The 25,499-nt window shown below is 38.3% G+C and overlaps 1 protein-coding gene across 1 annotated transcript in view; it reads right to left on the reverse strand.

The window, feature by feature from the left end:
• Positions 1-25,499, reverse strand: part of LOC306887297 (NADP-dependent malic enzyme-like) — an 88,135-nt gene that overhangs the window by 21,491 nt on the left and 41,145 nt on the right. Inside the window, exons 4-5 of the mRNA XM_079444925.1 lie at positions 7,527-7,602; positions 6,019-6,180 (exon numbers count right to left, since the gene is read on the reverse strand). Of these exons, the coding sequence (XP_079301051.1) occupies positions 6,019-6,180; positions 7,527-7,602 (238 nt within the window). The remainder of the gene's footprint in view (positions 1-6,018; positions 6,181-7,526; positions 7,603-25,499) is intronic.

Below are 25,499 nucleotides of genomic sequence, written 5' to 3' on the forward strand. Positions count from 1 at the left end.
GAGGTGTGCTTGACGCGGAGAAGGCTGGTTGAGAGACGGTGAATGGCAGGGAGCCTCACCTAGAGATTGTTTGGAGTTTTTTCTGTTGAAAGCCTAATAAAAGGCCTTATTTCACGCACCAAACCTGACTTCCTTGTCCTGCTTCCACACGAACCGGGTTACACTGTCATTATAAAAATCCTTGTAATAAATGTAATATCTGAAAATCTAATACATCAGATTACAAACTAAGGTAATATCTAAAATAACAGATATACCTGAACAGAAAATTTATGTATGTGAAACAGATCCACCTGAGATAATTCCTGTAAAATCAGGACAAAATCTGATCCTAGATCTGCACAACTACTAAGAAGTTCTTTTGTAAAAATGAGTCACTAAGTGATGAGAGGAAGCCTTTTTCTCTCAGGGATTAATAGTGGGTTTTGGTGAACCGTGCTTTGTGTGTGTGAACTGTACGTGTATGTAGTCTTTCAGGTGAGATTAAGGCACAGGAACAGTCAGGGTCTGTTAGCCACAGAGTCAGAGAAGAATGAGAAAATAAATGTCAGAGAGAGAGAGTGAAAAAGAGAGAGCAAGAGAGCGAGGTCTTTTTGCCTAGGCCACCCACAACCAAAACAGACAGCACTTTGTTTGCGGTAACATCATTTGGTTTCCTTTCAGTATGTGAAATGTATGCGTGTGGATGAGGTCACATGAGGTGATAGCGCTAGTAAGTGTCCCTGCTGTCAATCAACAGAAGCAGCCTCTGAATGATATATAAGAGACATCATCAGAGAACATTTTCCCCTTTTACAGCAGAGACACATACACTGATGTGGTGTCAGTGATCATAATCTGTTGTCTGGAGGTCTGTAGTATATACAGAAGCTCAGAGATCTGTTTAGACAAGGCACAATATTCCAGCAACACTCACAGGAGGTGTTTACATAGAGAAACAACAAAAAAGGAAATTCACAGAGAGTGTTTACATTGGGATTGATTGCAGTCCATAAGTGTCTGTTTTGTCTGTTATTGTTTGTACAATCTGGTTCTACATTGCAGCTACTAAGTCACCTAACTTGCCAACAACAAAAAAAAAACTCATAAGAGTTAAATATTTTATAACAACAATAATATAATATAATATAATATAATATAATAACAGTTTGACTTATAAATACAATACACTGCCTTCTGTAATTATTAATAATGTAATATCATTAGCTAGACTTAATGATTAGCTGACTTACATTTCACTGCTGGTTATACTCTGTATAATTGTGTATGTGACAAATAAAAAATCTTGAATAATTAAACATTTTAATTGCAAATGCAATATACTGCCTTCTGTAAATATATAAACAAAATTGTCAAAATCTCATATGAATCAGTATAAGCACAAACATACATATAAAATATAAATTATTAATTTCTCAGAAGAAATAAGATGTATTGTCAAATATAATAATGTTTTCTAAATATGCAATTTTACTTATAATTATACTAAGTTCTTATACTTTTATATACACATACACACAAGCTAAAATATGAATTTCTCAAAAAGCTTATTAGTCAAATACAACCCGAATTTTGGAAATGTTGGGACATTTTTTAAATTTGAATAAAATGAAAACAAAGAATTTCAAATCACATGAGCCAATATTTTATTCACAATAGATAACATAAATGTTTAAACTGAGAAATTTTTTAAATTTTATGCACAAAAGGAGCTCATTTCAAATTTGATGCCTGTTACAGGTCTCAAAATAGTTGGTACAGGGGCATGTTTACCATGGTGTAGCATCTCCGGTACGGGGGCATGTTTACCATGGTGTAGCATCTCCTCTTCTTTTCAAAACAGTTTGAAGACATCTGGGCATCAAGGTTATGAGTTTCTGGAGTTTTGGTTTTGGAATTTGGTCCCATTCCTGCCTGATATAGGTTTCTAGCTGCTGAAGAGTTCGTGGTCGTCTTTGACGTATTTTTTGTTTAATGATGCGCCAAATGTTCTCTATAGGTGAAAGATCTGGACTGCAGGCAGGCCAATTCAGCACCTGGACTCTTCTACTACGAAGCCATGCTGTTGTAATAGCTGCAGTATGTGGTTTTGCATTGTCCTATTGAAATGCACATCATCTGGAGGGGAGCATATGTTGGTCTAAAATCTTTATATACCTTTCAGCATTCATAGGGCCTTCCAAAACATGCAAGCTACCCATACCATATGCACTTATGCACCCCCATACCATCAGAGATGCTGGCTTTTGAACTGAACGCTGATAACACGCTGGAAGGTCTCCCTCCTCTTTAGGCCGGAGGACATGGCATCTATGATTTCAAACAAGTCAAATTTAGACTCGTCTGACCATAGAACACTTTTCCACTTTGAAACAGTCCATTTTAAATGAGCCTTGGCCCACAGGACACGAAAGCGCTTCTAGACCATTCTCACATATGGCTTCCTTTTTGCATGATAGAGCTTTAGTTGGCATCTGCAGATGGCACGGCGGATTGTATTTACCAACAGTGGTTTCTAGAAGTATTCCTGGGCACATTTAGTAATGTCAATGACAGAATCATACCAATGAGTGATGCAGTGTCGTCTTCGGGCCCGAAGACTACAGGAATCCAACAAAGGTCTTCGGCCTTGTCCCTTATGCACAGAGATTTCTCCAGTTTCTCTGAAACTTTTGATGATAGTATGCACTGTAGATGATGAGATTTGCAAAGCCTTTGCAATTTGACGTTGAGGAACATTGTTTTTAAAGTATTCCACAATCTTTTGATCTGATTGTAGAGCCTCTGTCCATCTTTACTTCTGAGAGACTCTGCGTCTCTAAGACATCCCTTTTATGTTACAGACCTGATGTCAATTTACTTAATTAGTTGCTAGATGTTCCCCCAGCTGAATATTTTAAAAATTTCTTGGATTTCAGCCCTTTGTTGCCCCTGTGCCAACTTTTTGGGGCCTGTAGCAGGCGGCAAATTTGAAATGAGTTCATTTAGTGGATAAAAGTGTAAAATGTATCTGTTTAAACATTTGTTATGCTATCTATGTTCTAAATAAAATAAATTATTGGCTCATGTGATTTGAAAGTCTTTTAGTTTTCATTTTATTCAAATTTAAAAAAACATTCCAACATTTCCGGAATTCTGGTTGTATAATAATAATAATAATAATAATAATAATAATAATAATGACATTCAAAACAAAAATATTTACTAATACTTCAGTTATATTAATTTAGGATTTTATATAATGTTTTAATATTTTTGATTGTTAAAATTTTTATTATTTTATATATCTAAAACTATATTTTCGTAGTATTTATTTCAGTATATAAAACTCTAGTAATATTCATTCATCTAAAATAATATTTACTAAATAATAAAATATTAATTAAAAATTGTATATGTAATAGTGTATATCTTTACAAAGGGTTGAAAATAACAGCTGCGAATATTTACACTGAGACACAAATAGTATTTGACAGGAAATCCAGTTTGCTGACACAAACAATTAGCACATTTAAGCTCTTCACGAAAAGCCTGCACAAAGCCCCTCCATGTTATTTGCACATCTTGAACTTTCTCTAGCAGCCAGACCACAGACAGCGTTCTTTATGGATTAGAGTTTAACCAGAGCATACAGGGCCTGGATCAAACACCCATAAATGATGTATGCTGATCATGGATCAGATTCCTCACTGTCTGTATTGACTGTGTTTGGAGAGTCAAACTGATCCAGGTGCAGTCATCAGCTCCCTCTCAGGGTCTGAAAGAGAGGAGACAGCCTGACCCCAGTCAGCAGGCGTCTTGCTCCTTTAGAAATAACAGTAGACTTAATCCTTTAACAACACTCATTTAATCATCTGACTGCACAGTCCTATAAAACGCACACACACACACACACACACAGCTGTGGGGGTATAAGCAGTGAATTCATCAATCATTAAATCTGTCATCTCTTCAGAATATCCTGAAAAAGAGGTCTTAATTACCTCAGACTTCATCCAAAGTTGGCCAAATGGTGTAGCAGAAGTCGTCTTTCAATTTTAGACTTGTAGAGGGACGGAAGACTAAACAGCGAGCCATGTCTGCAGGTATGAAACACTGCGTATGCGTTTCTGTCTGCCTACGTTGAGATCATTGAAATAACAAAAACAGACGCTTTATCGTGAACACATGCATGCGACATTAACCCAGACAGCGCGAAATAAACAAATAAATAAGGTTTAACCAAAACAAATGATAAATTAATGAAACAAAATTGCTAAAAAATAACTTTTTTCTCTTGATTCCTCCAGCTGAATACACTTGAATGCAGATGCAGAGGGGGGCCAGGAGAGTCAACTCATTAAAGTGTTTTGATGCCTGAGGATATGTTGAATAGCTGACTGGCCACTCCGAATTTAGCATTGCAGCAGTAGACACATGTGGAGCTGGCCTGCTGGTTGCTGAAGCAGAAGTGAATGGGAAAACTGACTCAGAGCAGTTACACAACAGTGTTAATGTGCTCTTACCCTCTTACTCATTTATGAGCTTTTGTACAGACTTACAAGAGTGTGAAGCTGTCTGATGAGTTAAGGAACTTCACATTTTTGTCGAAAAGCAAGAATGGTTGACATGACAAATGATCTCATATTAACTGAGATATATACCTTGAATTTCAAGATGCTTTGGACAAAAGTACATGCCAAATGTATAAATAACGCAATGTAGGAAGTTTCATCTTTCTGAATTATTGCAGAAGCTATTATTCCAGTCTTCAGTCACACATGATTGATTTTGTGTTAAATTATTAACCATTATTATTGGTGTTTAAATATGAATAATGGTTCTTATTATCATCAATGATGAAAACTGTTTTTGCTGCTTCATATTTTTATGGAAACTATAATTTTTTTTCAGGATTCTTTGATGAATAGAAAGTTCGAATGAAAGTGAATGAATGTCTTTACCCCAGTACTTTGAATGGTAGTGTATCTCAATTTCCACAATCAATCAATCAATCAATCAATCAATCAATCAATCAATCAATCAATCAATCAATCAATCAAAATAAATTAAAAATAATAAGCAGAGAATTAAAAATAAAAAGCAGCAAAAACTGTTTTTAACATTGATAATATAAAATAAATGTTTCTTGAGCACCATATCAGTAGATTAAAAATGATTTCTGAACGATCATGTGACACTGAAGACTGGAGTAATTGCTGCTGAAAAAAAAATAAATGACCTTTTTTAATATAATAAAATATGAACGCTTTATTTTATTTTTGATCAAATAAATGCAGCTTTGGTGAGCATAAAATACTTTTTCAACAAAATGTAAACATTAAAAAACTTTTTTCCTCCATTACTTTGTGTGTATAATGAATCTGATGAAATTTACCCTGTTAAACTGAAAGCTCTAATTTTAACCTAAAATGTTGAAGTTAAAACAGTGCATATCCATGTATTTTTTTTAAGAACTACAGTATGAACTATATACAAATATTTATATATACATAGTTATAACTTAACCAGAATGAAAAGTGTATCTAAAACACAAAAGTTTAAAAGTCACACATTGTTTCTCAGTCTTTTCCTCTCTCACTTCTCTTCCTCTCTCCCTCCATCTGAAATTTGGCATCTATGATGGCATGGCTAAGCCACTGCTCTGGCACAGAAGGAAGTGCCAGCTGTCCACTGGCACAAAGCCTTGGTAGATGAGGCAGTGGTTTTCTATTTCTGCAGTGCCACACCCTTGGCCCTGTTAAGAATGACATAGGCTTTACACTCACTAAATTTACCTCTGAACTCACAGGGCTATTCATATCCTTCAGCTACTGCAACAGTCACCTCTGTCGTTCTGCTACAACATTATATGCTGCGACCGGTGAAAACAAACAAGTTGGAGGATTAGAGTCATGAAAGAGGATGTGGCTGCTAAGAATAGTTAAGTCCCTCTTTGATTATGTCAGACTAAGCGAGATGGCAAGCATGTGTCAGCAGTCACGGTCTGGTTGGCTGTGGTGCCACAGGTCTGCCTACCTCATTGTCTGTCCCTACGTCCAGCATAACAGGAAGGCACTGCTGAGGCGGCATTCCACCACAGGTGGTGTAGAGGGCCAGTTTACCCACAGGGATGCCCATGCCATTGCAGCCCAGATCCCCCAGGCCCAGAATCCTCTCTCCATCTGTTACCACTACAGCCTAGCAAAAAATACAACCAAAAGTACAAAAGTTATTAAGACAGCCAGCAAATTCAAACAGACTGCATAAATAAGCATATATACAACAAAAAAAAAACATATTAAGCAAAATCTGGGCTATTCATTATTTTAAAAGTATATACTCACACCCATACATTAGAGGTCAAAAGTTTGGAAAAATTAAAAACATTTTTTTAGAAAGAAGTCTCTTATGCTCACCAAGGCTGCATTTTTTTTAATTAAAAAAAATAATAAAAGCAGTATATTGTAAAATCTTATTCTAATTTAAAATAAAGCTTTTCCAGCTTAATATACTTCAATATTAAATTGTTTCCTGTGATGGCAAAGCTGAATTTTCCACAGCCATGTCATATGATCCTTCAGAAAGTATAAGCATATTTAGAATGTGCTGATTTGGTGTTAATTATGAATGAAATATGAATTATTATGAATCCAAATTTTTTAGGATTCTTTGATGAATAGACAGTTCAAAAAAAGCAAGATTCATTTGAAATATAAAATCTTTTGTACCATTATAAACATTTTTACTGTCACTTTAAAAGTATTACTTACCCCAACCTTTTGAATGGTAGTGTATTGTGTTTTCCACAGAAATATTAAGCAGCAAAAACTGTTTTCAACATTGATAACGATAAGAAAAGTTTCTTTATCAGTAAATCAGTATATTAGAATGATATCTGAAGGATCATGTGACACTGAAGCCTGGAGGGATGATGTTGAAATTTCTGCTCTGCCCTCAGATGAATAAATTACATTTTAAAAAACTTTTTTTATAGTAAACCGTAAAAAACTAAAGAAAACTACAAAGCGCGCTGGCCGAATTTATGCACTTTATTATCAAATCACTTCCTTCATTATATTTTTGTTTTTGCCTTGGATCAAACATTAATTTATATTTGATTGGCTAGGTTGGCTTGTGAGTCTGCCCTCCAGCAAGAACAGATTTTCTGTTTTTATAATCACATTTTCACATATTTGCAATAAACTAACAAATTCAAATAACAGCATGAGCTGTGTAATTCAATCCCATTACCGGACCCAAAACAAGAACATGTTTTTTCTGTTAACACTGTGATGGAAATGCAGAAGGTGTTTAACATTTTTACTGCTTCATTTCACGCCACCCTGTACATCATTACCTTAATAACTTTTAAAAGCTTAACGTGCAGATTAATATGAATTTTTGGCATTGTTTTCACAGTGTGACTGAATCAATGTCTTTGGAATTGGTGAAACCCTGGAGAGTGTTAATTTGTCTGACAGTCAGAGTTCTGGTACATTGTGTAATAGTACAGAGTGGTGTTGTAGAGGTTGGGCAAAACTCACACGAATGTCCTTCTCTGGCCAGCTCTGAAGTAGTGTGGAGATGTGGGAGCGGTCATGAATTGTAATAAATAGGCCCCTAGAAGAGAGAAAAACAGAGTAAAGTGATAAAACATGGCCAACTGCATTGATTCTGCTGTACACTATGCAAAAAAATATTGGAAAAATAATATGAATGTATCTCTGACTGTCTTCAGAAAAGTTTATATGGTATTTTCTTTTCATCTTACCTCCATGTAATGCATAAGTATTTAAAAGCGCAGCGCTGCTTTGTTTACAGCGATAATTTAGGAAATGATTTACTGCCACTGTTCCATAAGTGCCACATGCTGGCAGAAAATGAATTTTTGCTCTCATCTGCTGTTTCTGTTTGGTGCAGATGTTTTATGCTGCATAATTTCACAAAGCTAAGGTCTGAGCATTCTGTTTATTTTATGTCTAACTGTTTTTGTTTTTTTATTACAGTTACAATTACAGTTTCTCCTGTCATGTGACTCACAACTTTGTGTTACTCCCTTTCAGTAACTGAAATAAAGCTGAAATAAAATAAAATATAAATATGAGGTGAAAATCAAACTTAAATTTAATGAAACTAAGAAATGTTTCTTTGGCAACAAACTGAAATAAAAAAAAATTAGGTTGAAGGAATATAATTACTAAAACTGAAATAAAAAAACAATTAAACCAAAATAGTAATATATATATATATATATAAAAAACTTAAAATGAAAAATGAACATGTAAAAATAAATGGAAATTAAAAATATTAACAAACACCATAATCGTATATAATATAATTAACACTTAAATAACACTGGTCTGTTTCAGGAGCTCAGTGAAAACGCATTGAAACTCAATGAAAATCCCTCTAAATCTTTATATTTTGCTGTTATTCTGTTGCTATAGAAAGTTCACAGAATCCATAAAAACAAATCATTCTTACATCTGGAACAATCTTGAAATTAGACTAGATAAGAGTCCAAGAATCCTGCTTAAAGAAGACACAAATGGAGGCCATCTTTTGACAGGAAGAAAGAAGATTGGTATAAATCATATGACTCCAGGAATAAAGTTTAGACATCCTTTTAGGCATCAACAAGATGTTGCTAAATTCCATTGCAGTGGAAAGTCACATAGGAGCTCTTCCTCAGTAGCTGAACAGAGTCAAATGAAAAGCACACGCCTGGGAGCAGGGCTCATGCTCGAAACACAAACAGAATTCACACCGCATGCTCATCTGACACAGAATTCTTTAGAAGCCATTCATCTTCAAGAAACATGATGAAATATCTGCTAAAGCTTCAGTAAACAAACGTAAAAGTATAATAGATTAAATGGATAACACATATTTTATCATTAATATGTGACCCTGGACCACAAAACCTTAAGTCGCTGGAGTATATTTGTAGCAATAGCAAAAAATACATTGTATGGGTCAAAATTATTGATTTTTCTCTTATGCCAAAAATCATTAGGACATTAAGTAAAGATCATGTTCCATGAAGATATTTTGTAAATTTCCTGCTGTAAATATATCAATACTTAATTTTTGATTAGTAATATGCATTGCTAAGAACTTCATTTGGACAACTTCAAAGGCGATTTTCTCAATATTCAGAATTTTTGGCACTCTCAGATTCCAGATATTCAAATAGTTGTATCTCAGACAAATATTGTCCGATCCTAACAAACCATACATCAATGGAAAGCTTATTTATTCAGCTTTCATGTGATGTATAAATCTCTGCTGCAGTATTGTGAAAACCTCACTTGAATGTATCCATTGAAGGCCTCACAACTGGTGACCATTATCTTCCTCAGATCCAAAAGTTAAAAGACAGTAAAAAGAATTTTAAATTTACACTTTATGCTGCCTATGACATCCAATAGTTCTGTGCATGTGGTTTAGCTGTTGGTCATTCGCATAAAAATGGCATCTAAAGGAGTGGTTGCAAGTAATTTAATTCATATCTTCCCCCTTTTTTCCAAACGTATGATTCCAATTCTACTAGGAAATAAGAATAGTTTTCAACTAAATTTTGCTTAGTTATGTCTTAAGTTCTTGCAAATTTGTTTAAAATCATTGCAAATGATGTTATGATGCCTTGGAAACCTGTTTCCCTCTCAAAAACACTTAAAACTAAAGTCTCCCAGGTTTTGACTGCTCTATGATGTTCTCTTTCACAGTGAATCATCTTATGCGTGATGAGGGGAAAACCACTACAGATATTTGAACAGTTTTGGACCATACACAGACAGCCTGGAAAATCTCCCGTGCATTATGTCTGACATCAACTTGGTACCCACTGATAGATGGCTCAAACTTGTGTTTTTGAAGAACTGAGTATTTCTTTTAAGTGCATGAATGCACTGTCCACTTGACAACTCTATTCAATGTGGGTTGAACTCGAAAGGTAAAAAGCAGTAAGCATAGCAACTGACGGACCACAAAAAAAATGTATGTCACAACAGAATTGTGCTTTAAGTCTTGGACTTAAAATGCAAACTAATATACCTGGCACAATGCAATGTGTAACGTGATTCATTGTTCTTCATTTTATTATTAACTTTTCGCTTAACCTCACTTAACAGTTTAATAGTTTCAACAAGGATTTGTTATGGTACTGAAATTGGTACAGAGAATTTAACTGGTTTTGTCACTGGTTTTGTTACAGACTAAATTAAATAAAATTTTGGACAACACTAGTCTGGCATGATATGAAAAATTCAAATTTTAGACAACAAGCTAATTAAACGAGGAAGTCCTTTCTGAGCAGATTCATAATATAGACTCCCTCATTTAACATTAATATTCAGATTATGCAGTTCTCTGTAAATGCCAGCTTTATTCAGCAGCAATTAACTTGTTCTTTTAAAAGTCACTGAAAAAATACAGCAGTTAGAGAGACAAATGCTCTGATATAAGATCTAAAAATGATTGATCAGAGGGAGACAATGAAGGCCATGAGAAGTGTGAAAAAAGCTTGGTTGGGAAAGGTTACTCTTCTCTGAAATGTATCCACAAATACTGTACAAAACATCAGAATTTCAGAAATTAGTTTTTAGAAACTAATTTTATAGATACAAAATCATGAATTTGTAGATTGTATTATGACATTGTACTCATATGCAACTTTTCAAATACAGTATTTCTCTATGCACATCCTGCCATTTGCCTGCAGCACCCTTATAAAGCGAGATCTTTGATTTTCTCCAACAGTGTAAATCACATACTATTAAATGAGAAACTTTCAAATCTGGTTTGAATGCTTTGAATTCGTTCCTGAAACTCACCTATCGTTGAATATACTAAAGTTACAAATATGCATCAATATGTCATATAACTTCACGGAACAAACTTCTAGGCATACTGGGACATTTCTGCAGCATGGGATCTGAGATCAGTCTAATCAAATTCATTTATAAACACATGAATTTTAAATGCTAAATTAAAAAAGCTCTTATAGATTTCCTATGGGAAATTGTACTTTCAAAATAATTTAAAAGCTTCAGATGTAATAACCTCTAAGTCCATCTGAGATTTTTTTGAGCATTTTTATCAAGCTCCTATGGTTAGGTTCTGTCATTTTAATGTTATAAGTCAATTATTGAATGCCTTATTTTCAAAAATGTCCAATGTTATAGGAGCCTGATAAAAAAAAAAAAAAGCTCATTTAAAATATTTTTTTTTTGCAACTTTTACATAGACGATGCCATCGTCCATGGCCGATGGCTGATAGACATCACGATGTTGAGCCGGCATCGTGATCCCCTCCACCCTCCATACCCCCTGCAACCCGCCGCATCCCAATACCGTTCGTGTTCGAAAAGAAAATGACAGGTAGGCCTATACAGAACCCCTAAAGGGAATACGAGATGGGAGGAAAATATATATTTCTATAGCCTACTTTATCTCGCAGTTATATCATTGGGTAATTATGCTGTATATAAATTGTGGGCATCAGGGAGTCGCTATTATGCCTGGCATTGGAACTGTTCTTCAATCAAGCGTCATTAACAATCGCCGATAAATAGATGCCGGTCATAAAATTAGAATATCATGAAAAAGTTGATTTATTTCAGTAATACCATTCAAAAAGTGAAACTTGTATATTAGATTCATTCATTACACACAGACTGATATATTTCAAATGTTTATTTCCTTTAATTTTGATGATTATAACTGACAACTAATGAAAGTCCCAAATTCAGTATTCCAGAAAATTTGAATATTGTGAAAATGTTCAATATTGAAGACACCTGGTGCCCCACTCTAATCAGCTAATTAACTCAAAACACCTGCAAAAGCCTTTAAATGGTCTCTCAGTCTAGTTCTGTAGGCTACACAATCATGGGGAAGACTGCTGACTTGACAGTTGTCCAAAAGACGACCATTGACACCTTGCACAAGGAGGGCAAGACACAAAAGGTCATTGCTAAAGAGGCTGGCTGTTCACAGAGCTCTGTGTCCAAGCACATTAATAGAGAGGCGAAGGGAAGGACAAGATGTGGTAGAAAAAAGTGAAGTGAAGTGTGAAGTGACATACGGCCAAGTATGGTGACCCATACTCGGAATTCGTGCTCTGCATTTAACCCATCCAACGTGCACACACACAGCAGTGAACACACACACACCGTGAACACACACCCGGAGCAGTGGGCAGCCATTTATGCTGCGGCGCCCGGGGAGCAGTTGGGGGTTCGGTGCCTTGCTCAAGGGCACCTCAGTCGTGGTATTGAGGGTGGAGAGAGCGCTGGACATTCACTCCCCCCACCTACAATCCCTGCCGGCCCGAGACTCGAACCCGCAACCTTTGGATTACAAGTCCGACTCTCTAACCATTAGGCCACGACTTCCCAAGTGTACAGGCAATAGGGATAACCGCACCCTGGAGAGGATTGTGAAACAAAACCCATTCAAACATGTGGGGGAGATTCACAAAGAGTGGACTGCAGCTGGAGTCAGTGCTTCAAGAACCACCACGCACAGACGTATGCAAGACATGGGTTTCAGCTGTCGCATTCCTTGTGTCAAGCCACTCTTGAACAACAGACAGCGTCAGAAGCGTCTTGCCTGGGCTAAAGACAAAAAGGACTGGACTGCTGCTGAGTGGTCCAAAGTTATGTTCTCTGATGAAAGTAAATTTTGCATTTCCTTTGGAAATCAAGGTCCCAGAGTCTGGAGGAAGAGAGGAGAGGCACATAATCCACATTGCTTGAGGTCCAGTGTAAAGTTTCCACAGTCATTGATGGTTGGTGTGCCATGTCATCTGCTGGTGTTGGTCCATTGTGTTTTCTGAGGTCCAAGGTCAACGCAGCCGTCTACCAGGAAGTTTTAGAGCACTTCATGCTTCCTGCTGCTGACCAACTTTATGGAGATGCAGATTTAATTTTCCAACAGGACTTGGCACCTGCACACACTGCCAAAGCTACCAGTGAATATGAGAGAACTACAGAATGTCACATTTTATTATTAGCCGTTTCAACACATACATGTTTTATCAAATAAAAAGAACAGCACTTTTAGAGTTCATCCCACTCATTGATGTGAGCATAAGTATTGGGACAGTTGAACATAAGGCAGATATAAAAGATTAAAAGCTATTATTTAGTTGCAGATCCCTTCGCACAATCACAGCAGTGGGTCTGTGACCCATAGACATCACCAGACTCTTGGTCTCATCCTTTGAAATACTTTTCCCAGCCTTTAATGCAGCCAGTTCCAATTGTTGATTGTTTTGGGAAGTTTCTGCCTTTACTCTCCTCTTCAGCTGGTGACATTCATGTTCAATCAGATTTAAATCTGGAGATTGACTTTGGCACTCTAAGACTTTCCATTTCTTTGCCCTTATAAATTCCTTGACTGAACTGGCAGGGTGTTTTGGGTCATTGTCCTGATGCAATATGAAGCACTTCCCAATCTGGTGGCATTTTTCTTGAATATTGGTAGGCAAGATGGTTTTGTACCCTTCCAAATTCATTCTGCTACAGTCATCATACATTAAGTCATCAGTAAAGTTGAGAGGGCCTGTTCTAGAGGCAGCCATACATGCCCATGCCATGACACCACCTCCACCATGCTTTACAGATCTTGCCTTTCTATTTTTGGTGCTGGTCAGAGGTTTGCATCTTGCTGTGTAGCATCTGTAATTCTGTGTCAACGTCTCCTGAGGACAGTAGATTGTCAGAGCATCACCCCAGCTTTCTGGAAGTTGTTGGTGATTTTACAGACACATCTTTTAGGGTTCATTTTCACAGCTTTTATGATTTGTCTGTCATCAACTACTGTTGTTTTCTCAGCCGATCAGGTCGTTGTTGGTTGCTGGTGGTTTCCAAACACTTGATTTCTCCATGGCCTTTGTTTTTGCTATAGCTACAATTGACTTCCTCTTTTCTTTTAGCATCCAAATTGCTTGCTTTTCTCTCAAAGTCAGCTCCCTCATCTTCATCCTGGTTTGTGTGTGTCACCATCGATTGCAGGATTCAGAATGCAGAAGTAATGGATATAACTGATACGACACATTGCCTGCTTTTAATATCTGAAGAATTAATGCAACAGGACACAGCTGATCACTTAGAAAGACCTGCGAGGCAACTGTTCCAATACTTATGCTCACATCAGATAGGGGGATGAAACTCTAAAAGGGCTGATCTTCTTAGCTGGTAAAACATCTATGTGTTGAATCACCCAATAATAAAATGTGACATTCTGTAATTTTGTCTCATATTCATCTTTTACCAGTGAAATTCTCTGTCAATATCTTGACTCCACAGCCAACAGAGCAATTTTGTCTTTACTGTTCCAATACTTTTGGAGGGCACTGTATACACTGTATACACACACACACACACACACACACACACAAACACACAAACATACACACAAATCATATTTAAAATAATATGATTATATAAAAAATCCTTTAAAAAGCTTAATTAATGCATAGAAATATACTAAATACATACAGTATACATAAATCTAAAATAGAAAAATCAAAATAATGTTAATATTATTAATCAGTATATATTAATATCTGTAAATAAACTGCTGGAAAAATATTTAAAAAGTCAACTATCCCAAAGACAGAACAATCCCATGGAGATCTGGTTTAAATAAATACAGAAAAAGAAACGTGTGATGATAAAGGCCAGCGATAGGAATGGGACATGAGTTTAAATTATGTTGCTGGATTTGACCCATTTCTGTCCCCAAATAACACTGGCAATACAATACTTTCAGCATGTGGTTACTGGTTTCTTGACACAGACTCCTTCCTAATCCTGATCTATGAGATAATTACAGGACAGAAAGTTCATCTGAGTGGAAAGAAGCATATGGAGGAGAGGAGAGGAGAGGAGAGGAGAGGAGAGGAGAGGAGAGGAGAGGAGAGGAGAGGAGAGGAGAGGAGAGGAGAGGAGAGGAAAAAACATGCAGGTATTGTGAAAGTATGAAAAATCCCACACAAATGGTCTCAGCTGATTATTGTGCACAGCACTTGGCACCTGGTCTTTAAAAGGAAGGGCAGATTTAACTTCCACCTTTATGAAGTGCCTATGATATTTGCAAATGGAAATTTGCCCACAGCAAGCAGTTAAAAAATAAAGTTCTGTAAACATTGACTTGCTTCAAACGTCATTGTGGGGACACAATCCACTAACAATAAAACAGAGAGCCTAAAATCTGTGAGAGCGTTGTGTGGGAGTGTGCAAGGGCGTGCGTGTGCTCTGAGGGATGGAAAAGTGCTTGGCTGGAACGAGATGGGGGGACGCGGATGAAAAACGAAGAATCAGCTGGACAAACACACCATCCGTTCTTTCCAACTCCCTCTCCGCCGCTCTATGCGGGCCACTAGCAGCAACAATAGCCTCGTCTCCACCCAGCCGCCGAAGGCAGCCAAACTTTCCTCTTTTCCAGTAAGAGAAGCGCATTGCATGAGAAATTCATCTCTCTGAACCCACCGCCCTTTTCCTTAAATCCTGTGCAAAGTGCAAAGCCATTTCAGCTCCTGAAATCAGAGATACGGCTGAGGGTTTTTAGATGAAAAATGACTGCTAGAAAGGAAAAAATACAATGACTAAAGTGTGTGTAGATGGTACTGGCCTTCCTCCTTCAATAAATCAGCTCCTGAAATTAGAGAATTATAATCCCAGACCATCATCGTCAGACCTCAACTGCTAGTCTAAGGTTTGCATCACTCTCATTATGAGCAGTCCAGACACGGCTGAGGGTTTTTAGATGAAAAATGACTGCTAGAAAGGAAAAAATACAATGACTAAAGTGTGTGTAGATGGTACTGGCCTTCCTCCTTCAATAAAACGTGGTGCAAATCAGCTGCATTTGAATGTCTGTGGGTCAAAGGGGGCTGCCCGTCTATATTTGTGGGAGTCACAGACAGTTCCTCGACCCAGCATCCAGACAGCCAGAAGAGTCAAATTACCCAAGCTTACATAACAGTGAAACACACACACACAAAATGCTAATGGAATAAGCCCTCTGCAGTCAAAGTAAAAAGGACAGATAAATTACAACCATGCTCCATTTTTTCCATCAATTACCATGCAGGAATTGTTGCGTTTTGGCGTAACGTTGGCTTTGAAACATGCACAAAAGGCTACATCAAAATAACGTAAAGGCTCAATGTGCCACAAGATGACTTTTACTCTGCAACAAAGGCCAAAACTGCACTAACATCCCATATGAAAATAGTATTAGCTGTGTCTGACCACACAGAGACTCTTTTAAGGAAAGTTAATTCAGGGAGCCTTGGAAATGATATAAAAGGCAAAGTTACAGCATTATTAAATATTGCTTGTGTGACTATGATTCATTTTCTACAAGCATGTAAAATATAACAGTCTTGTGGGACAACTGTACACAAATCACTGTTAATGCGATTCACATGCCTCATCTGACCCCATTTCAACAGAAGATTAATGTAAGGTTCATGTAAAATAGTACAATAAGCAAGATTTGATAATTTAGTGGGAAAAAACCCATCATACTTAAAATAGCTTAAGATTCTCTAAACTCTGACTCCTACAGAGATTAAAAATAATAATAAATAAATAAATAAATTGTGTGAACAAGAGTTAAAAAGATAGTTCACCCAAAAATTCTGTCATTAATCACTCACCCTCATGTCGTTCCAAACCTTTGTAAGACCTTTGTTCATCTTTGGAACACAAATTTAGATATTTTTGTTTAAATCTGAGAGCTTTCTGACCTTCCATAGACTGCAACGCAACTGACACACTCAAGGCCCAGAAAGGTAGTAAGGATCATCCATGTAATATCAGTGGCTCAACCATAGTTTTATGAAGCTACGAGAATACTTTTAGTGTGCAAAGAAAACAAAAATAATGACTTTATTCAACAGTTTCTTCTCTTCCATGTCAGTGTTTGATGCATGTTCACGAGAGTACCGCAACACGTGTGCGCTGCTGCTGACGCAGGAGCCAGCGTTCTGACATAGAACGCCCATCTATCTTAGTTAATCATCTGTATATTCTGTTTATGTACAGCATGCATCTTCCTCTGCTTGTAAACAAGGCGCAGTCAGAACGCCGGCTCCTGCATCAGCAGCACCACACGCGTACATCATGGTGTGAACGTGTACGCAACGCAGACTGACACGCAAGAGAATAAATTGTTGAATAAAGTCTTTTTTTTTCTTTGCACAAAAAATTACAGTTGAATTGCTGATGTCACATGGACTATTTTAACAATGTCCTTTCTGGGCCTTGAATGTGTCAGTTGTTTGTCAATTTTCAACTAACCTTCCCTTAAGAGACACTGATCACAAGCTGTTTTATTTGTCTTTCTTTCATGCCAATTGAGTGAGTACATGAGATACTCACTAAAACACTAAAACACCGCTACTTGAACTGAGGCGCTACAGCAATCTGTCACGCCACATTTAAGAGTGTCAAAACTGCATTTATTGTTAGAATTTTGTTATAAAATGTACAGGATTTGAGACTTCACAAAGCACAAAGCTCTTTGTGATTTTTGGATTTATGTTTTTTATTATTATTTTAAATGTTTTAGTATTAATTAACAATTAATAAAAAAAACATTAGAGATATACCCACATATATGTATTTTTGTAAAATGAATTCAGAATGTCACACAATAATATTGCATCATTTCGAACAGCCATGAAAAAACTGGCAATAAGAACTTCCCCAGATTTTCAGATCAGTTGACAAAACATTCTTCACCGTCATCACCAATTACATCGCAATGGAGTCACGCAGAGCTAGTCAACGTTTCCATAAACTTATAAGAAACATTTACGAAGCTGTCATTTACCTGACATTTTCATCCAAAGAAAGATACAGTAAGTGCATGGTCTCCTTAAACAAAGTTCAGTGTCATTCTCAAGGCCACAAGAGTGATCATTAATGGTTTGCTCCTTAAGGGGTTTAAAAATTCAACTAAATGTTCCCCACCCCATTTTACATCTGATTCAGTCTTGCATCTTCCATTTTGGCATGTGGGTACAATTGAGAAGTCTTGGGTTAGGTGCAAAGTGGACAAATCCTATAATCAAACAGAAAATTTGAAAAACAGCCTGAATTGTTCATGACATGTTTATTTAGGTAAAGCTTTTTTCCAAATAAATACATCAACAATATATTCCAAAGCCTACTCTGTTGACTGTGGGTGTGCTGCACCCACGGTGCCCATTGAATCTCGGCTATAGTGTGATGATTACTGCCAATTTCCCCTAAGCAAAGCATCCAAATCACCTTGAACAGCTGTGTTTATGTGTCTAATGAGAATGAATATTCAAAGAAAAGGTCTATTCAAACAAACCATGGGCAAGGTACACTGCATATAAAAAGGATTTCATAATCACACTAGAGCAGCACAAAAATCTTAAAAACCAGTGTAAACATCAAATAACCGCTAAAGAGTTTGCCATGCAGTCGAATTAACCATCCACTGCTAGCATGGCATGGTGGTTCATGAAGTTCACATTTCTCCAAAATTTTGACGCCATGGAGATGCGAGCTAAAAATAAGTCTGACACCAAAGTTTTAATGATGACAAACTCCCACATATCAGAATTATATGCACAAATGGAGAGGTAAATTGACACAGAAGAGTTACTTTTTTTTTTGACCTCCTGTCATGCAATTTCATTTTTGCTAAAATGCCTGTTATGCTTTTTGTGTCCTCATTAAATGTGATTACCATCCTGAGATGCAATTTATTCAGAAATGTTGCACATCGCCCTTTTTGAAGTACTGGAGTGATGTGCAACATCTCGTTGCCTTCCAAGTTATAAAACTCCAAGACTAAGTGCACTTAAAGGAAACATAAATGCTTTAATAATGTCCCATAAAATTTAACAGGTTTTTAAGGCCACGAGTCCTACCTGTATGTATGGTACTCACATCTACAAACAGTTTTGGGTTCTATCCGCATTAGACGGAAAGATATATCTGAATTTAAAATGTCCTGTTACACATATTTATTTATGAGTTTGCATCCGGAACCAAACGTCAGCAGATTTGCTAAAAAGAAAATGAGCAACATGACAAGTTGAGATTAATGAACTGAAGAACGTCTGAGTTTTTGTCCCTAAAGGTTACTTTCCCACAGATTTGAGGAGGACAAAATTGCCCACAGGCTTTGTTGTTTAACTAAATCACATTTAAAGTCTGTTCAGGCTGAGATTCTGCTTTCCCACAGGAGTTGTTGGTCTTATTGCAGCTGATAAAATAATAAGGCACTAAAATTAAATGTAGAAGCGTCAGTACATTGACCTATTGGAGAGGGCCTTTTTTAAATATGACACCACACAGAGTTATAAAACTCTGCAATAGTTTTCTGCACTGCAAGAGAGCCTGCAAAAGAGAGTTCTATCCTCCCCTTGAGAAAATCATAGCACGCTGCATAGTGTTTCACAAGCTCTTATTAAACACACTCTGGCATCTTCAATTCATTCCCAAACTATTAAAAGATCTCTTTACGGTCAGGCCAAAGACTTTGTGCTGTGACTTCCCTACTTCACTTCATTTCAGAGAAACAGTACAGGCAGACTGGAGCTTGACTTAGTACTAAACTTAATATAAGGAGTTTTTTTTCTTCTGCACACTAGGTTTAAAGAGATTAAAGTTTGTCCAAAAATGAATTCATTATTGTATGACGTTCTTATTCCATTGTACACAAAAAGAGAAATTTGTAATAATATACTGGGGTTTTTCCATGCAGTTACAATGAAAGGACCCTAAAAGTAATCTATTCAACAAGTGCACCTGGGATTGAAAGAACTGTATTTAATTTGTCATTCACTGATAATTCTGCTTTCTGGGAACTGGACTAGTCTGTAAACAATTAATTCAGTCCAATTCATATGACTCGTAGGTTAAGTAAATTAATTGCAGGATGTTCATTTTGGGGTAAAATATTCCTTTAATATCTTCCAGCCATAAATTCTGAACATTTAAGTTAATTTAGCTTTCATATTTACCAATTTCATCCAAATTAATTGAGCTTTCATGAGCTTTTCAATGGAAAAAACAATCAAAACAAAACAATAGCCACACAATGACACTAAATCCAAGCCTCATGCATTCCTATTTATTCTTAAAACAACAGACAATGAGCATTATGTGATTTGTTAAGCATGGATCATGGTATAATGTCTTATCTCTGAAAAACAGGTGAAAATGCTTTCGTAACATTATCAAAATATTCTTATCACTGACAAATAATGGTGCACATGGCTGAGACCTCTAACAAATGTTATTACAGATTGCTTGTTATGCAAGATTTATGTTTTGCTAAACACTGCTTAAATTTGATACACTACTTTAAAATGTTTTCAATGTCTTTTTAGAATCCATCCAACCAATGAGCACAAGCTTCTTGCCAAGGTGACTGGAAATTAAAACAACCTCCAAAAGCAAAAAAAAAAAAAAAGGCATGGACCCAGACTAACACATCTGGATCAACAGCTAACCTAAAATAAAACATCTGGACTGTGAATTTTTTGGCCTCTGAGACTGACGAGGTTGAAATGTATATAAAAATGCAAATAATTATTACAACATTGTTTGAGTGTACAACACCTGTTTTTCTCTGAGTGATATACTTTATTGCCCCCTTTATAAGAGCTGACACTAAAACCTGGTAAATGTGCATTGTTAACCTTGAGGTCAGAACAGTGTATTTGTACAATATGTGAGAGTCACTGTGTCAGGTGCCTTGATGCTCCCTTGAGTGGGAGATTCCTCAAATCCTTTTAGGACTATAAAGGGATGTATAGCTCAAATGCATCTTCAAGAGGTCTGGTGATACACTGAAAGCTACAGTACACTCTAGACAAGGCAACTTCACATTTAAAAATTTTGCTTCACAAAAAAATAATTCCATTATGTTTGAACACATACACTGCCATTCAAATGTTTGGGGTCACTATGATTTTTTTTTAAAAGAAATTAATACTTTTATTCAGCAGGGATGCATTAGACTGATCAAAAACGACAATAAAAGCAAGTGTAATGTTACAAAATATTTCTGTCTAATAAATGCTGTTCTTTTGAAAAAAAAATTAAATATAAAAAAAAAAAAAATTATTACACAGTACTGTTTTCAACATTGATAATATTAAGAAAATATAAACAATTGTATTATACTAAACAATTCCTGAACTCCAAATCAGTAAATTTGAATGATTTCTGAAGGATCATGTAAATCTGTTATGGCTGCTGAAAATGTAGCATTGCCACCACAGGATTATATAAAAAAAAAAATTATAATTTTATAAAATTTGATATATATATATATATATATATATATATAATATATTTTATTAATTTCATGCTAAATTAATTCATCATGCCTAAATTTAGTACGTCCTGCAGCCTCAATTTCAATTTCTGGTACAAGAACCACAGGATTGCAGACCCTGTGACACATGGGACTGCAAACATGTAGCACATTTTAATAATTCTCTGTATCAAAAAAACAAAACAAAAAACTATAACGTCAACACAGCAAACTTGTACCATTTCAGCTGCTCAAAACAGCTCTGTACAAGAAAAAAAAAAAAAAACTATTCTTATAACATAGAAGCCTCATAGAAGCTTTTTTGCCCTCTGATCAATATCTCATCATATGAAGAAACAATCCCGCAGAGATGACTCTAACTCCTACTTGGGATAAAGCAAAAAAGCAGAACGTGCCGGCATGTCGCAGCGGTTGGAAAATGAGGTTTCTGAATAACTGGAGGGCATTCACATCCATCACAGAATGGTAAACCATTCAACCTCTTACCACTAGGAAATGGGTTCTTCTTAAATAAGTCCTGTGATATTCAGTGCTTCACATACTCTACAGCAAAGAATCTACAATGCATGCAAATCCACAGGACAGGAAGATGCTGGGGGCCTCTATAACACAAATAGTTTTTTTAAATTGCTCTGGCATCTGTACTAGCACTTAACAACTTAAAAATGTTCCCTAATTTTCAGTCTTATTTAATATTATTACCACAGTGTTCCATTGCTGGATACTTCCATGGGGAAATAACACCATAAAAACTCTTCATCATTAACAACTATGTCAACCAAAACTGCCAACGCTACACCTTATTTCTTTCACCAGCCTCACTCGCTTTAGGGCAAGGCTCCACAATTTTACAAGGAGGAAAGGAATCTCGACAACCAATTTCAACGGCCAATTTCAATGATTTGTTACAGAGAAACATTGGCCCGGAATTTAGTAACATTGAATATTGTACAGACCTTTAACAAAATCTACTATATAACACTGTGGCTTCAAATCCCTCAAAGGTCACAAATTCAATACAACACAGAAAAAGACAAAAATACTATATATATATATATATATATCTTCCATAATTTGTGATGTCCACCACAGTGGAATTGGATCAAGAAGGCCTAAAAAACATGTCTCCAAGGTGTCTAGTGACTGTAGACCACATTAAAAAAGGGTAGCAGTAACAAGTTAAGCACAAAGTGTGACATTGCAATTTTACATTAAGTATATACAGTGCCTTGTGAAAGTATTCATACCCCTTCTTTTTTTCATGTTTTGTTATGTTCCTGCCTAATGTCAAACTGCCTTAAATTACTTTTTTTTCATCAATCTACACTCCATACACTATAATGGTAAAGCAAAAAACGTACTCGGTTACTATCGTAACCTCGGTTCCCTGAGATACGGAACGAGTACTGCGTCTTGCTAAAGACGCTATGGGAAAAAGCCTTTTTTCTCCTTTACTGAAGCCTTATTCAATCACGCAGTGAAACTGCACGATCATTGGTTTGTGCAGTGTGATAAAACGAACCAATGTGTCGGCAGCGGAGCTGCACGAGCCTATGGCGACGGAGCCCGCCAGATCCCGCCAGAATGGGCGGGGTTATCTGGCTATATAATCAGCCGTCTCGCCATAGGATCCTCAGGTTTACTTCGACTGAAGCGACGACTGAGTCGTGCAGCTACCTGGCACGGCAAAGTACGCAGTACTCGTTCCGTATCTCAGGGAACCGAGGTTACGATAGTAACCGAGTACGTTCCCTATCGATACTCCACTCGTACTGCGTCTTGCTAAAGACGCTATGGGAACACAATTCAATCACGCCGTGCTATGGTAGAGGAACGACTGTGTAAAATATCTCCATAAGCATTACATGCTCAGAGGGAAGTATAATAGTATACTCGGGCTAAAGCGAGCTGAGCTCATAGAGGTCACGCTCGGCCCGGGTCATTCCATGTATTCCTCGCATACTCAGCACTTTCAGGGCTGAGATATGCAAGGAACCCATCAGAGAGCTTGAGTGCCCATGCAGTCAAGAGATCTCCGTTAGGGATGTTCCCACAACATAAGTCATACTCATCTAAGCAGATAGGACCTTGGCCTGTAAGGTCGGTACATCCAACTTATAAAATTTTGCAAATGTGGACGGCGAGGCCCAGCCGGCCGCCACACAAATGTCTGTAATGGACACACCGCTAGACCAGGCCCACGACGAGGCAATGCCTCTAGTCGAATGGGCTCGTACTCCAATGGGGCATTGAAGGCCCAAGGAAGAGTAAGCCAGCGTAACGGCATCCACTATCCACTTAGAGAGTCTCTGCTTCGTGACCGGAAGCCCCTTGGCGCGGTTACCGAAGCTAACAAAGAGCTGTTCCGTGCGCCTGAAGGAGGCGGAACGCTCAAAGTAGATCCGTAGGGCTCTAACAGGGCATAACAGAATGAACTCCCGGTCCTCCTTAGAGGGTGGAAGCGCGGAGAGTGTGATGACCTGAGCTCTGAACGGAGTGGAAAGTACCTTAGGTACGTATCCATGCCTTGGTTTTAGGACGACCTTGGAGTCGTTTGGCCCAAATTCCAGGCAGGCAGGGCTCACAGAGAGCGCCTGCAGGTCTCCTACTCGCTTGACTGACGCTAGTGCTAGTAGCAAAGCAGTCTTCAGCGACAGCGACCGAAGGTTCGTAGACTGGAGCGGCTCAAAAGGAGGGCCCCTCAGGGCCCTCAGCACAGTGGGTAAGTCCCACGTAGGGACAGTAAGGGGCCGAGGCGGATTCAGCCTCTTGGCACCCCTTAGAAAGCGGACGATAACATTGTCCCTGCCCACTGATTGGCCCGCGATAGGGGCGTGGAAGGCCGCTATAGCCGATACGAACACCCTGAGTGTGGAGGGAGAGCGTCCTTTATCCAGCAGTTCCTGCAGGAAGGACAGAATCACTGCCAACTCAGATGTAGGGGGGTCCTCACCGCGGTTTAGACACCATTCGGAGAAAACCGCCCATTTAAGGGCATAGAGGCGTCTCGTAGACGGGGCTCTAGCCTCAGAAATGGTATTTAGCACTCGCTCTGGGAGGCTGGTAGGCTCCCGTTGAGCGGCCAGAGGTGAAGCGCCCACAGTTCGGGACGAGGGTGCCACAATAAACCGTTCGCCTGAGAGAGGAGGTCTCGTCTCAGGGGCACGGGCCAGGGGGCTGCGGTTAGCAGCTGGGTCAGCTCTGACATCCAAGGCTGGTTCTCCCACAGGGGGGCCACCAACAAGACCTTGTGTCGTTGTTCCCTGATTCGCCTGATGACCTGAGGAATCAGAGCGATCGGAGGGAATGCATAGAGGAGGAGGTTGGGCCAGTCGTGGGCCAACGCGTCCTTGACCTTCGAATAATAGGCTGGGCAGTGAGAGTTGTCTTTGGAGGCGAAAAGGTCTACCTCGGCCTTGCCAAAGATTCTCCAGATCATTCGAACCGTCTGCGGGTGGAGCATCCACTCTTCTGAGGGGACGTTGCTCCGTGATAACATATCCGCTCCTTGGTTCAATCTGCCCGGCAAATGTGCTGCTCTCAGCGAGCGCAAGTTGAGCTGAGCCCACTCCAGAAGTCGCTCTACCATAAGGAAGAGGCGCTTCGAGGAGAGACCTCCCTGGTGATTTACGTAGGACACCACTGACATGTTGTCTGAGCGGATCAGCACATGTCGTCCCCTTAGCTCTGGCAGGAAAAACTGGCAGGCTCGACACACTGCTAGCATTTCTAAGCAGTTGATGTGGAGGTTCTGCTCCGCCTTCGACCAAAGGTCGGTTTGCCTTCGCACAGCGCCCCCAACCCATGTTGGAGGCGTCTGTTGTGACAACTTTCCTGCTGCAGACCATCCCTATGGCCACACCCTTTCTGAACCATCGTGGGTTCTTCCAGGGGACCAGGGCTGTTACACAGGCCTGGCTCACCCTGATATGTAGGCGATCATGTCGCCATGCGTGGGGTGGAACCCGTGGTTTCAACCAGCGCTGAAGGGGCCGCATGCGAAGCAGGCCCAACTGTAGCACCGGCGATGCTGTGGCCATGAGGCCCAGCATCCTCTGAAACGCTTTGACGGGGCGAGCGGTGCCGCTCTGGAAGGAGGCTGCGAGCTTTTAAATGGCCAGAGCGCGTTCCGGCGCTAGCACAGCTCTCATCTGAGCTGAGTCCAAAACTGT

Source organism: Barbus barbus, assembly GCF_936440315.1.
Source record: "Barbus barbus genome assembly, chromosome: 21".
NCBI lineage: Eukaryota > Metazoa > Chordata > Actinopteri > Cypriniformes > Cyprinidae > Barbus > Barbus barbus.